At 32.7% G+C, this 14,789-nt stretch overlaps 3 protein-coding genes across 4 annotated transcripts; 1 reads left to right on the top strand and 2 right to left on the bottom strand.

Moving 5' to 3' along the window:
* The first annotated feature begins 1,195 nt into the window (after positions 1-1,195).
* Positions 1,196-4,554, top strand: LOC103504078 (thioredoxin domain-containing protein PLP3B-like). Its single transcript, XM_008468515.3, has 8 exons — positions 1,196-1,551; positions 2,503-2,577; positions 2,657-2,704; positions 3,029-3,171; positions 3,260-3,332; positions 3,446-3,507; positions 4,134-4,231; positions 4,304-4,554. Exons 1-8 carry the CDS (start codon positions 1,468-1,470, stop codon positions 4,402-4,404), a joined length of 684 nt encoding a protein of 227 aa, XP_008466737.1. The 5' UTR covers positions 1,196-1,467; the 3' UTR covers positions 4,405-4,554.
* A 1,716-nt stretch (positions 4,555-6,270) lies between these two features.
* LOC103504080 (E3 ubiquitin ligase BIG BROTHER-related-like) lies at positions 6,271-7,518 on the bottom strand. The gene has a single exon (XM_008468516.3). It carries the CDS (start codon positions 7,209-7,211, stop codon positions 6,516-6,518), a length of 696 nt encoding a protein of 231 aa, XP_008466738.2. The 5' UTR covers positions 7,212-7,518; the 3' UTR covers positions 6,271-6,515.
* Positions 7,519-7,672: 154 nt separating this feature from the next.
* Positions 7,673-12,334, bottom strand: LOC103504111 (proteasome subunit beta type-3-A). 2 transcript variants are annotated; one of them, XM_051082765.1, is made up of 8 exons: positions 12,160-12,334; positions 11,934-11,984; positions 11,661-11,842; positions 11,480-11,587; positions 10,280-10,369; positions 9,957-10,041; positions 8,833-8,927; positions 7,673-7,966 (listed from the first exon to the last, which is right to left on the bottom strand). In XM_051082765.1, exons 2-8 carry the CDS (start codon positions 11,937-11,939, stop codon positions 7,918-7,920), a joined length of 615 nt encoding a protein of 204 aa, XP_050938722.1. In that variant the 5' UTR covers positions 11,940-11,984; positions 12,160-12,334; the 3' UTR covers positions 7,673-7,917. The 2 variants fall into 2 exon arrangements, with proteins under 2 accessions (XP_050938722.1, XP_050938721.1); XM_051082764.1 differs by having other exon boundaries at positions 11,934-12,252.
* Positions 12,335-14,789: the final 2,455 nt, after the last annotated feature.

The raw sequence follows: 14,789 nt of genomic DNA, 5'->3' as shown, positions 1-14,789 counted from the left end.
AAATCTTAACGATCATGTACCAAAAGAATTTTGAAAAAATTCGTTTAACCAAATCTAAACTGCGTGTACCAAATTTTGAAAAAAAAAATCGTTTAGATTTGGGATAGCCAAATCTAAACGATCGTGTAACCCAATTAAACGATAGAATTGAAAAAACATTTAGTTTAGATTTGGCTATCCAGATCTAAACGAACAAATCTAAATGATCGTGTACCAAATAATAGACAAATCTAAACGATCGTGTACCAAATATATTTGCGTATTGTTGACGATGTGGTTGACAGGACATTTTTGGTATTTTGCTTTGTGAACCTGTGGGCTTTTTCCGTTTTTAAAATTGTTCTATACGATGTGAATATTTTGCCGCTTTGTTATCTTTTTGAAAAGACCCCTAAAAATTTTATAGTATAAAAAAGGTAAAGTATAAATTTATATAATAAATTTGGGGAAGAGAAATAATTGATGTGATTGGAATTTAGGAGTAAAGAGAAAAACATAATGTATTTAAAAATAAGATGTAATTGGGCCTCAAACTCTGTGCAAGTTAAAAAGAAAGAAAGGGAAAATGGCTCCACGCGGCTGGACGAGGAGGAAGAAGACGCAGCTAAGCTAGGTAAGGGAAAACGGCTCGGGCTTAAGGGGTATGCGACTCACGACTTGAACAAAATGGGCGTGGCTCACGACTCAAGCGGAAGGAGAGCGTGGCTCAAAGACAACTTCGTCAATCGCTCCCCTGTCGATCATCGAACGAAAGCCCAGTTGCCGCCTATTCTCGCAAGCGAGCCCGTTGTCGAAGCCAATGCATCAACGAGCTGTTGAGCTGATCCCCTTCTGTGGAGTCGTAAGTCGATCCCCTTCTATCTTCAAGCAGTAAGCTTCCACCTCTGTTTGAGTCGTAAGTCGCGCCTCTTTCGATTGAGCCGTGAGCCGCTATCCCCTCCCGCCTGAGCCGTTTTCCCTTATCCAGCCTAGCTGCATCTTCTTCCTTCCAAACTAAGCTGATTTTAATATTTTTTAAACCACTCTTGATAAGTTTTGAATGTGTATTTTTTTTTAACTAGTATAACTTAAAGGTTCAAACAAACATCCTATAATACTACAAAAAATGCTAAAAATTATATTGAATCTTAACTATCTATGATTAGTTTATATGAAACTAAAAAACACAATTAGAAAAAAACGAATAAATAAATAGGAAGTTCTTCAAAAAAAAAAAAAAGAAAAGAAAAGAAAAAAGTGGGGGAAGCCCTAACAGCTTTTTTGTTAAGTAAAATAACTCAGTCATCTGTCACCACGACGCCGTCGCGGTCTTTCATCCGCTCGGACTGCTGCCACCGTCGTCCTTCATTTCTCTCTCACTCCACAGTCCTTCTGGTGGTTTCCGCTCGCCGGCAGATTCTACTGAAATTTGTATTTCTTCTCTTCAGATCCTTTCCATTTTTGATCTTTTCGAGACACAGGGTCGAGATGGATCCGAACTCCGTTAAGTCCACCCTTTCAAATTTAGCATTTGGAAACGTAATGGCTGCTGCAGCTCGCGATTATCAAAAGGTATTTGTACCATCAATTCGCCCTTACAAAGTTGTGTTTTTTATTTAATTTTTTTCTTTACTCAGATCTATTTCTCCAGCTTCATATTGAGATATCAATGGCGATCGGGTTATATTAGTGTCTGATTCTAGAAAGCATCTAACATATCATCTGTAACTGCAAGCTTCAGTTTATTGATCTGCAACCTAGGCATATCATCTGCATTGAATCAGATGATTCTTCTTCCTTATGTTTCTTCCTTCACCCCTATCATATTGCTTTGTACGTAACTACAGAACCTGGGTCACACTCTTTTGGCATAATTTAACCTTATTCAATATGATGCAGCATTGTTCTATTTTTCATTTATTTAAATGTGCTACAATTCCACACCAGTTTGTTGTTTTAGTTAACCTATGATTTAATCAGAGAGGCTTAGTTTGATAAATTAGACTGCGATATATGAGGCTGACCTTTGATTCTTCTTATGTTGGTTTCATTTGTTTGAAAGTAGTAGTGAATTATGAGTATTTTGTGGTATGTTTCTTCAAAATTTTGTTTCATAAGTAATTACTGGTTTCAAGGTTAAACTCAAAATACCCCTCTAGGCTCTATCTATGTTCTCCAGATATGTATCTCTACTGGATTCCAAGAGTGATGCTCTCAGGAATCTTGCAACAAATTTATTTTCCCTCAACTAAAATTTTCCCCCTTTACATGTCCATCATAACAGTAACCTTAGGAATTTTGGGCTTTACATTTATATTTCCTTAATGTGGGAACATTGACTCTTTCGGATCTCATTCTCTGACCTTTTCTTTTCTTAGAAGCTCTTGGTAAATGATGCTTCTTATGGAAAAATTTTAATTCAGATCATTTACACTTCTTATGGATAATTGGGAATCTGTGAGAGCCATGAAGTATGAGATGCAGTTTTTAGTGGTTTCTTGAATATATTTATGGACTTTACAGGAATTGCTTACTCAAGGGAAGGCTCAGGCATCAAACTCTAACAACGAGGAAGTTGATCTTGACGAGTTGATGGATGTAGGTTTAATGATTGGGGTCCTTCCATACTGCACTCTAATGCTCGTGATTTTCACTAATGTTTGCTTACCTGGGTCAGGATCCAGAGCTGGAAAAATTGCATGCAGATAGAATTGCAGCCCTGAAGGTCTGAGATTGTGTGTAATTGTTTATATATGTTCCATTACTATCTTGATCTGCAATTTGGAGTTCTCCATTGGTAACCAAGTTAGGTTCCCATAGACTCGAAAAATGTTTTTCTAAGCTCCCATTAACATGGAAATTCGGTTCATGTGTACGAAACACGAGACTTTCATTCATGTTTACCAAACCCTTGGCCTTTGTCCAATTGTATTTTCTCCTATGTGCAGTTCATCGTCATTCTTAATGTGTCAGGATTTATTGTGATTTTCAGTTTGGTGCCAACTTTCCCAAATAGGCAATGCATTAACATTATCATTTGTTTGAGCAGAAGGAAGCTGAGAAGAGAGAAGCAATGAAGAGACAAGGGCATGGGGAATACAGAGAAATAACAGAGGGAGATTTTTTGGGAGAAGTCACTGGAAGTGAAAAAGTGATTTGCCACTTCTATCATCACGAATTCTATCGGTGCAAGTAAATCTTTAAATTTGACATCCCTTACTAATCCAAACAATATGCAGTGTATATTGTAAAAGTCTCATATTAGATCCTTCTTTCTTAGGATTGTGGATAAGCATTTGAAGACTCTTGCACCAAAACATTTAGACACAAAATTCATCAAGCTTGATGCGGAGGTTGGTATATTGTTTATTTTAACAGCAATATCTGCTCTTTTTGAACCATTTGTTGTGAAAGTTTGTCCTCGTGAAGAACTTGTAGGGGCTAATTATCTAAAAGAAAATTGCAGAATGCACCCTTCTTTGTTACTAAACTTGGAATCAAAACTTTGCCTTGCGTTGTTCTCTTCAGGTAAACATCAATTTTCCTTGGTCCATTGATTCTTGTAGCCATACCTTTCTAGTTAGTGAAAAGGCACCTAGGTAGGGATTCTATTTGTTGCTAATATGTCAAAAGAAAAGGGGAACTATGTAAAAGACAGCCCCGGATTCATGGATAGTGATAATGTGGCTCAACTAGTTGTTCAGAGAGCTAAAACGCTTTTCTTTATATCTAGTGCGAACATGGTTCAAGTGGTTGTTTAGAGAGTTATGAGAAGGTGCAGATGTACATCTTTCTGTAGTTCTTATAATCTTCTTTCTTCTCTTAACTAATTGGACAAAAGCCAATCTTTTTGTAAATTTCATACATCAACTAAATTTGTTTCTTATAAAAAAAATATTAAAATAAAGTAAGGGCAGGCTACACCTATCTTTCATTTGTCACACGACAAGAAAATAATAATTTAACCTTTTTGAAAATGTTAAAATTTCTTACAACATGACATTTTTTAATTAGACAATTGGTGGGTTATACAAAGATAGTTGTAGCTTGGGCTACACTCAAATATTTTTGATAAAATAACTGTAGTAGTTCTAAATTTGGTGGTTTTGTGTGCACGAATCTGCTTTTAAGGACTTTGGTTCTTTTGGCTGCAGGAAAGGCATTGCTACAGATAGGCTTGTCGGGTTCCAAGATTTAGGTGGAAAAGATGATTTCAGTACAAAGACATTGGAAATTTTTTTGACAAAGAAAGGTGATTTTTCTATCGGATGTGTTTTATTAACTCTCAGTTATGCCACTTTCTGACCCTAAACACAATATTCAGGTATCATCAGTGAGAAAAAGGATGAAGAGGAAGACGAGTATGATGAAAGCAGGCGAAGGTCAGTGAGATCTTCTATCAATATTGATTCCGACTCAGACTAGGGAACAGAGTTTGCCATTCTCCATTGAATTACAAAAAACATGTTGAAGTATTTTGTGAGTGAACTCCAAGACTGAACATATTTTACAAGCTATTGACATTGAAGTTAAAACCATGATAATCTTAACGAGATTGATAAACCATTTACTTTAGTTCTTGATTAAATATTTAATAAACTTGTTTGTTCAATATAATTCTAAAAATAGACTACCTACAATTGAATTGTGTTTGGATAGCCGAGTAGGAAGTCTGTGTTTACCTTTTTGTCAGAAATCAGAATGTAAGGTGAGATAAATGGTCATTTTTCCTGTTTATATATAAGCTGATCACGAGTTGTGGTTTAGTGAAAGATCCCAAGAAGAAAGGGGGAAAATGGTGTTTTAGTATTAAGAAATGTGTAATGTCCAATTAAAGGGAAAATAACTTTCTTAACTGTCATTATGGCTATTAATTTATTAACCCTAAACTTTGGAGTTGTGTTTAGGAAGAAGATGGGTTTGGTTGTTGGTTCTGTAATTACTCATCATTCATGAGTGTAAATGGAAAAAAGTAAACAGTTTTTTTGCCATAGCAAATCAGTTGTTCGATTTCTTGTTGCGCTCCTAGTTTTATCATGTAAAACTTAAAATAAGTAATGGTATTACTTTACCCCATTACATAGACCATTTCTTAATATTATTTCAGCTCAATATTAGTGCACTAAAATAATTCTTATATTTATATATATAAAAGAGTAGCAACAAAAGTTATAGTATGATTCTTTCTCGTGGATTTGTAATTAGCTGATTCTACTTAAATGAGTCTACTAGACTTGAAGAGTGTCAACTTTTACGTAACTAACAAATTTATATCTTATTTTCATGAAAAAATAACAATTTAGTCTCGAAACTAAGAAGGAGATAAAATCTTAATAAATGATCAAAAGTTATATGTTCAATCCACAGTGATCAATTACTAAGTCAATTTGTGTGTAATCTAGCAGCTTGAACATTCATGAGTATAAGAGGAAAAAAGAAGTCAGTCAATTTATATGTAAACTAGCATGACTGTTCATGGATATAAAAAAAGAAAAAAATAGTTATTGATAAATTATTGATATATAACAATTTAGTCTTTTATACTTTTAAATTTGTAACAATTGAAATTTAATAAGTAACGATGCAGTTAGCATGCTTGAAAATATTAGCTTGATTAAATAAAATTTCTAAACAGGTTGGGAATTGAATCTACTTTTATAAAAATTAATTCATTACATGATAAGAACTGATACTTTATTTTGATGAATTTTTTCTCGATAGAAACAAAATCTTTATAAAATGGAAGTATAAAGTTTGAATAATAACGTACTAAATGTTAACGACTAAATTATTATAAATTTGAAAGTACAAAGGTCTACCTCCTTTCCTTACCAACCAAGTTTGATGAATTAAATTGTTGCTTTTATAAATATTCAAGGATCAATAATGTTTTCTTAATCTTAATTCTTCTTGAAGGTTTATTACTTGTATCTTTTGTTTTTAAAAAGGTGGTTAAATTATCACAAATAGCCCTAAGCTAGGAGTTAGATTTTAATTATACCCTAAACTTAAAAGTTTTCGTTTTAATCTTCAAAGCTTGGTTTTTCTTTTATTTTTTTTCTTTTTTCAAAACCATGGAAACCTTTTGCCATAAATTTAGAAACAAGAAATTTGTCTAGTTTAGTAAGCAACAAAGTTGTGAATTCTTTTATATCACCCTAATTCCTAATTTATAAACAGCTCAAATTATTTATTCAGACCTTTTTCCTCACATATTTTGCTTCATCTAAAATAATTACATGAAGTATATCTGTTACCTAAATTTTGTTCCTATGAATTTGATGAGGAAAATAATTTAAAGAGAAGTATCAGTTAATCACAACAATCGTAATACAAACAATTTAAAACATAATGAACCTAAAGAGGCTTCCAAAGAATGAGATGTTGGCTTTTAAAAACAAATAAAAATATAAAGAAGCCTTTCCTATCTTCTTTTTTAAGTTCTTAACGTTTCCTTTCAATTAAATGAACAAACTATGAACATTTATCTGACCTTTTCCCCCATTTTGCAAGTTGTCCACCAATTGGTTTGGAGATCATTCATTTTTAGAACCATTGGGGGATGAAACTTCTGTGCCACAAATGGGACAAACCCTTTTGATTTGAAGCCATTCGCCTATACATTCTGAATGATAAGGATGCTGACAAGGAAGAGCAGCCAATTCTTCACCGTCATCATATTCAACTTGGCAGATCACACACCGATCTATTCCACTTTTGTTTTCGATGGTTTGGAACTTGCTCGAGTGCAAGCATGAAGGTATTTCGTTTATCGGTAGGCCCCTCTTTTCTTCCCCAATGAACTCCCCTAATGCAATCAACTCCTCATAAGTTAGCTCATCCAGATCAAAACCCTCGAAATCCCCATCTTCATCTTCTTCCATATCTTCATTTAGCTCATCCATATCAGAACCCTCATAATCCCCATCTTCATTTCCTTCCATATATTCATTTTCATCCGGAAATGCCCACCGGCATATAAGTTCTTCCCTTTGTGAGGCGGCATTTGTATTGAGACCATTATTGCTGTTGGAATCTGAACTTTCATCTTCTTCGCTTTCGCTTGCAATGGTCTCGAGCGTCGTATAGGCCATCTCATGCTCCTGCTGCTGCATTGCCAAGGCCATGATCAAATCTGTGTTCACCTGTTCAACATAAGCAAGAGAAATCCTTTGGGGAAGCTGCTGCTGCTGCTGCTGCTGCTGCTTATTATTATCCTCTTGCTCTTCCATTACAAATTATCAAAACTTAGAGAACATTCATGCTACGCAAGAGCCATGGTTTAGGATATATGAGGTTGTTTATTTATTTTTTTTTTTCTCTTTTTGTTGGTTTCTTGATTGAGAGACAACTTTCATAGAAGGCAACTGGAAACCAACTACGATGAACATTTCAATATTCTAGATTCCCACCTTGTTCAAACTTTTCAGCCTACCAAGCCCATAATCTATCTTTAGAGTAGAGGTTCTAAGTTTTCTTGGCAGAGAAGGCAGGTTTTGTGCAAAGGAAAGGAAAGTTGTATCCTTTGAGTAACATTTTTTTATGCTCATTTTAGCAAAACACCAGCCATTTCTTACCTCGCCTGCCAGCAACGGCCTCAGGCCGCACTGCACAAGATCTGATTGAATGGATGGATGGATAAGACAGAATATAACAGATGTGCCCAAGCTAAGTTACCATCAATATCAAAAAGTAATTGGAAATTTTCGAATCTAAATCAATCAATTTTTGAACCAAAAGGCACATTTTGTTTCATAAGCATTGTCTCAAGTAGACAGTTCTAGACAGCCAATTCCATGTCAAATTATATAGAGCACATTACAAGTTTCAGCCCAGCATGAAAGTCTTGCATTTCACTCGTGAACTCCATTGCCCTGGACTGCAGCCTAATTTGAAGTAATCATGAAACAAGTCATCTTTCAAACATCAAAAAATGGATCAATCCATGCGTCCCTTCAAGATTCGCTCTTTTACTTCAGTAGGCGTACTGCAACAATGACAAATTACAGGGTAATTTCAGTGACATATATACAAGGAACAACAGGAAAAGGTAAACAGAGATAAGAAGGTTAAAAGGGAAAGAATAAAAGGTAAGAGTTAGGTAGACATGAAAGAAAAATCTTTTGAGTTTACAATGAAAGAAAAATCTCTTCGGTTTATGTACTTTCAGAATGTTGATCCAATTCTCAGGGATATCCATAATGGTTTAGATTGTTTTGTTATTATTATTATTATTTGGACGACATAATCGTTTCAATTATTAACTAGAGATTAAAAAAAAAAAAAGTTACATGCAACACATCAAAAGATTAGAATATATAAATTGAGAAGTCACCCCACATCTACTATCCGTAGTCTCTAATCTATTGTCGAGAAAAGGGACCTAGGTAGAGTTTTCTTTTATTACCTACTTTTTGAAAAAATTTCTAAAAACCCAAGCCAAAATTTGAAAAAAAGAAAAAGAAGTAGATTTCAAAAACTTGGTTTTATTTTCTGAAATTTGGCACAGAATTCTGATGTGTTTTTAGGTGAAAAGTTTACCAAAAAATTGTTAAGAAAATAGAAAACAAAACGATTATCAAATAAGACATAATAATGCATACCTAGTCAATTAATAAATTGTACAATTTTCCTCATGACAGGATCTGTTACAAATATTATCATTATTGTTACCTTTTTATAATATGCGGATTGCAGTGTATTAAGGTAATATTATGTCATGAATATCATTTCGTCCAAAGTAATATTACTGTAAGGCAAAATCAATATCTACCAGAGTAATCACAATCCACATCAAACTTCTTAGAAAACACTAACACATTAAACATGGAGAAATAAGAATATGTGGCTTACACAACATAGACATGCCCTCCCCATCCACTCAAACAGTCCCTATCCACAGAAGACAGCAGCGCTTGAGAGATGGTCTCAAATAATTCCTCTGGTTCCTGGGCATTACAAAATTGAATAAACCGAGTCAGTTTAGTTGAGAACATTTTCACAATAGAAAAGAACTATGACAAATTTTTTTCCTAACAAGAATATTCGAGGTGATATCAATCAAGAGGACAAATTTGAACATCATGTGCAGCATGGCACAATCAGATAAACGAATCTGCAGAGGCTTTCCATTATAACAGGAGGTCTTCAATTAAAAATCCAAAAGGGCAAGACCATATTGGACTGTCTTTCAAAACTGGACCAATACCTCAAAACTGGATAATTAAGGGCGCCCAATAAAGTAAGGTGACTGAAATTGGCACGTTAATTTAAAGAAAGGTAGTTTTCCTTTTTCTTTTTTCAGTCCTTGGAAAATAACCCATAATTAGTTTTGGTTTTCAATATTTTCGAATGTCAATCCGACAAACTGATAAATGCCCAGTGCCACTTGTATATACTTGTCTTAACCTTCAATGCTCTTACTCAAAGACGTCATGATTGCCATCTCTCAGGAATTCGAAATTCCGATTTTTACATCATTTCATCAGTACACCACAGTACATTTTAAGTCACTATCCACGACCAAAGAATGATCTTCACTTTTTTCTTCTCTTTTTCCAATGATTCAGTCCATGAACATACCGATCCCTTTGATCAATGAATATGTCTGATTTTCCAACTCCAACTAGAAGAATGTTTTACTTCCCTAATTTGTTCTTCCTCTGAAATGGTTGGTGTACGTCTATAATTGGAGTTTTTCTACTCTCTTTCTAACACACACATGCACTAATTTCTCTGCCTCTTCCTCTTATGGACATACACTTAATCCTTTTTCTTCTACAATGATTCTGTTTCTGCATCTCCGTTTTCATGTATTCGTCATTCTCAAGCCAAAGCCATGGCATTTAGTATAATATTCTGAAGTCTTTCCTCTTAAGGGTGTTCTCTTTTCTTTTGCATGTTGCATCCTTATGTAAAACAATTTAGAATCCCAATTACAGATATAAAGCATATGTAAATGGACTATACCAACATACCATGTCAGGTTTAAACATTGCCTCACAAGCACCATAAAGGGACTCCGATGCAGTACCAGAAACAACAAAATCCTTAGCAAGCTCTCTGTGAACCAATGAATTTGACACATATGAGTTTTACATTTAATAATCCTAGATCTAGCAAAATATTTATCTCAAAAATCAGATTTCATTGCAATGTGTTGCAGAGGCTGCAACTTCAAGCCAGATGTACATTTCAAACAAAATGAAGAAATCCATATAATGATTTAAACAAAAAATAAAATAAAACAAAATAAAGAAGTTGGTAACTAGGAAAAAAAGAGAAAAAAGAGAGTACTCACTTGGCCCCAATGGAATCCATCGTGCAAATGAAGGGTTTGTCTTCATCACTCAATCCAGCAATTACAGGCTGGCAGAAATATGGACCAAACCTACAAATAAGAAAATTGATATATGAGTTTTTATCCGTCCAAAAAGGACCAAATAACAGTCATAAATTCAACCTATTATCAAAAAAGAATGTATATTATAGAAAATGTTATAAACTCAACCCTTTTCTTGTCAATTTATATCCATGGATGACTTATTAAAAAACTATACAACAAAAGATTTTCAGAGTGCTAAGTACTTAGTACTAACCCAATCCCATCATATCACAATTTCATCATGGCCATTTCTATAAAGTAGGGTAATTGAGACAGTTTAGTTTGGAACTGTGATCCACTTCATGAAATTTGAGAGGACCAAAATATAAGTATTCAGATCTTGCAAATAGTACCTGTGTTTGGTATCCAAACACTTAAAACATACAAAACTATTGTTGCAATATTAAGAAGAAACTACAAGATAAAAATTGGTACTTGCATACTGACACTTGTGAGATCTCTCCCAACCTATTCACTCACCCAATGCTAACTTCCTCCTTCCACAATCCCTCTATTTATAACCAAACCCCATAACCACCGCCTACCTAATTATTAATATACACTTATAATATCTCTAATTGCATTCCTATCACTAACCTTTTGGTATATTCATGGCATATGTGAAAAACTAACTAGCATCCTACTGAGAGTAAAGGTTCATTCTACAATTACACTGTTGTTATTATGTCACAACAGATCTTGTTGCCTCCCAATGTTAGGCTAGATACTAGGAACTATCTTGAGATGGACACTTGATCCAATACAGTTCCTAACTTTATTCACATTTCAACTATCCAGAAATTCAACTTGCAATCCTATTTTAAACTAAGTATAGAATATCTTATTATTCAGACAAACATATACCAATTCCATAACATGGTCTGTCTACATGCATGTACTGTATGGCATTGAAAGGTTCACAAGCAATAAACTCTCAAGTTAGCTTAAACTCTCACACCAACGGACAAGAATTACATTGGTAGAAGAATCAATAGACACACAAAGGAAGCCGCGGAAATCCTATAGAAATCCCATCCATATTTTTTCATTGATAACGAGAAATAGAGAATATGGGTGATGAAAAAGAGGAAAGTAATAACTAAGTAGTTGTCCAACCTTTTCTCATAAAGACGAGCTGAGACAAGGCTAGCAAAAGTCTCAGGCTTCATGTCCCTCTCTTCACGAAGTTGGTACAGTTTGTGCTGATAAACAAGCCGTTGATACCTTCATTTCAAGGGCAGGAGGTAAGCAATGACAAATTAGACCAAAACAAACAAATCCACCAACAGAAACATACAGTGTCTGAGCATCGGTACCAAGCCCCGAAAGGCCAAGAAATAGCTTATCATGAATCCTGTAAATTTTCTGGAAATCTGTGGCAATAGTCTGCAACTGAACACCAAGTCTACGATCACTGGCAATGGCAAAGCAATTCTTCCCCACCATCGCAACTACAGCACTTCCATTATACTCAAAGATCTACAATGACAATCCAATATCAAAATACATGAACTACACACTAATTAAAACTTCCAGAAGCAGCAAAATAATGCTAAGAAGAAAAACGCACCGACATCAGGTCAGAAATCAAGCTTTCCCTATAGAAAAACTATGAGAATCTCTGCGACATGAGAGGAAAAAAAGGGTAAGCAATCGTCAGGCCAGGTCGATCGGAAATGTTTGGGCCGAAATCGAAATGGAAATTAAACACAATCACATTCCAAAACCCTAAAAAGGAAAACAACGAGATATGGAAAATGAACAGAATCTTTGAAGATGAAAGAAGAAATCGAAACCTGAAAGAAGAGAGAGAGTTGAATCGCAAAGAGAAATGCGGGAAGGAGCAACACACTTGATTTTAGTATAGATATTGATGGCTTGGGCTTTACTCCAACCCCTTGCCTCAGTTTCTTGCTTTTGTTAATTTTTCTAATTATTACATATTAAGTTCTTAAAATTATCGGAATTTTCATTTTCGGGTTTGCTTCCAAACCCATGAGTTCATAACTGAACCAGTGGTCTCCAACTCAATTGGGCCTTTTCTTTTGGGCCTCCATAAATTGGGCTACTAAGGAATACACAGAGGTCTTCTCAACAACATCATCAATCACGGAATTTTCTGCTTTCCCAACTCTATTGTTTCACTCTTATACATGATACAGTTACTATCTAAATAACATAAAGTTTATCATCCATAGGCTTTTCTCTTTTTTTTTTTTTTTTTTTTTTTAAAAAAAAAAAAACTAATGATAAACCTAACAAAATTTACCTTTAAGAATGTCCACAAAGAATTTACTAAAAGCATGAAATTCTTAGTTTTTTTACCTTACTTATTATTGATATCGATAGTTACAAGTTTATGTCATCGATATTTTTGTCTAACTAATGTAATTCTATCCATAAAATATAATAGTCTTATCAATGATAGCTCACTATCACCTATAAGTTTATGTTGTTGATATTTTTGTATCACTCCTATGATTCTATCAAAAAGAATATATTATAATAGTTTATTAGTGATAACACACTATTATAGATATATATTTATCACTAATATTTTTGTATCACTAGTATATTAATTATAAACTTTTATAACTAATAAATTTCTACCAATGCTAGCTGCATATCATTGAAAATATGTTAGCATGATTTGCAGTTTTTTTTCTCTTTTTTTTTGTATAAATGATAAAAAATTTATCATTAATGGTTGCTTCGTTGATAGAAGTCTATCGGTGATTGGTACTTTTAATGTTGATAAACTTCTATAGAAGATAGAAGTACATCCTTGAAGACATATTAGTACGTATGATTAACAATTTATTTTTTAGTTTCAATAATTAATATATAAATTCATCACTTTGTTGACTTTTATAATCAATTAGGTTTTTTTATTGCACATGAATGTATGTTATATTTTAAAATATAAAATTAGTAATATAAGTTAGAGTAGTATTTAACTAATAATTATTTTCATATTTTTATAAAAGTTTTACGTAATTTCATAATGGATTAAGAAAAAGTTATATCTCATCATTTTTTTTCTATTTAAAATTGAGAATTGATAGTTCATTGCTAACTATAATTAATGATAGTGATGTTTTAAAATTAAATTATATAAAATAGTGGATACAACTTTTTATATTCGTATTATTATTACTACTAAGGTTGATGGTAATTTAAAAACATTTCTTATTTTCTTAGTTAGTCTATATATCTCAAGTTTCACTATGAATCAAAATGTGATAATATTTAATTTACCTTTTTTAAAAATTAATATTATATCTCTGAATTATAGAATAATTTATAATAATATTATTGAAGATTATTGAAAAAAATAGGAGCTACAAAGGAAAATAAAAAATAGAGAGTTAAGTAATAGAGAAATTTTTATATAAATATAAACAAACCGTCAAAATATTTACAGCCCATGAAATGAAAAAGCCCATGAAGGTGGCCATCTTTTTTTAAATATTTCAAATTTGTCCTTCATTTTTACTGTCTCTTCTTCCTCTTCTATTTTTTTTCTTTCCATCATCTTTCTTCTCTTCCTTTTTTTCTTTTTTTCCAAATTGTTATTTAGTTTAAGATCGTGTACTAAATATAGAAGATTTTTATTTTTTTTTATATTTTTTTCAAACTGTCAATTGGTTGTTCAAGATTATTATGTATTAAATATAAAAGATATTGAGCAAACATTGTTTAGATTTGGCTGATTTGGATAGTCAAATCCAAACGATCGTGTACTAAAAAATCTTAAAAAAATATGTTAGATTTGGATAGCTAAAATCAAACGTATTAAAGAATCCTTAAAAAATCAATTAGATTTGGAAAGTCAAATGTAAATGATCGTGTATAAAAAAATAAACGATCGTGTAGCCAAATCTAAACGAAAATGTACCAAAGAATCTTGACAAAGAAAATCATTTTAATTTGGCTACCAAAATTTAAATGATCATATCTAAATGATCGTGTACCAAATATATTACACACGTTGTTAACAGGAGCATTTTTGGTATTTTTCTAGTGTGATCCTTTGGCCTTTTTCTGTTTTCGAAATTATTTTCTATTGTGTAAATATTTTGTATACTTTTTAAAAGGCCTCTAAGTAATATATAGAAATATGACAACAAAGACTATTGGAGAATTTGATGTAGAAAATATTCGTATATATAAAATGTTCGTCTTTTAGGAGATTAAATAGTTAATTTATGGATTTTTACTATTTTAAGACATCTATGGTAACAATGGAATATAAAGGTCATATAATATTTTTAAACTAAAAATTTGAAAATGTGTATCTAAAATTCGATTTGAATTTAGTTTCACCATATTTGAATTTCCAACGCTTTTGTTTTTGTGCTTATGTTTAAATATTAAATTTTTATCATCTATAAAATAATATAAAATTTAAATTTAAAAACACATT

This window comes from Cucumis melo, chromosome 3 (assembly GCF_025177605.1).
Source record: "Cucumis melo cultivar AY chromosome 3, USDA_Cmelo_AY_1.0, whole genome shotgun sequence".
NCBI lineage: Eukaryota > Viridiplantae > Streptophyta > Magnoliopsida > Cucurbitales > Cucurbitaceae > Cucumis > Cucumis melo.
This window is presented reverse-complemented; position numbering and strand designations above follow the sequence as displayed.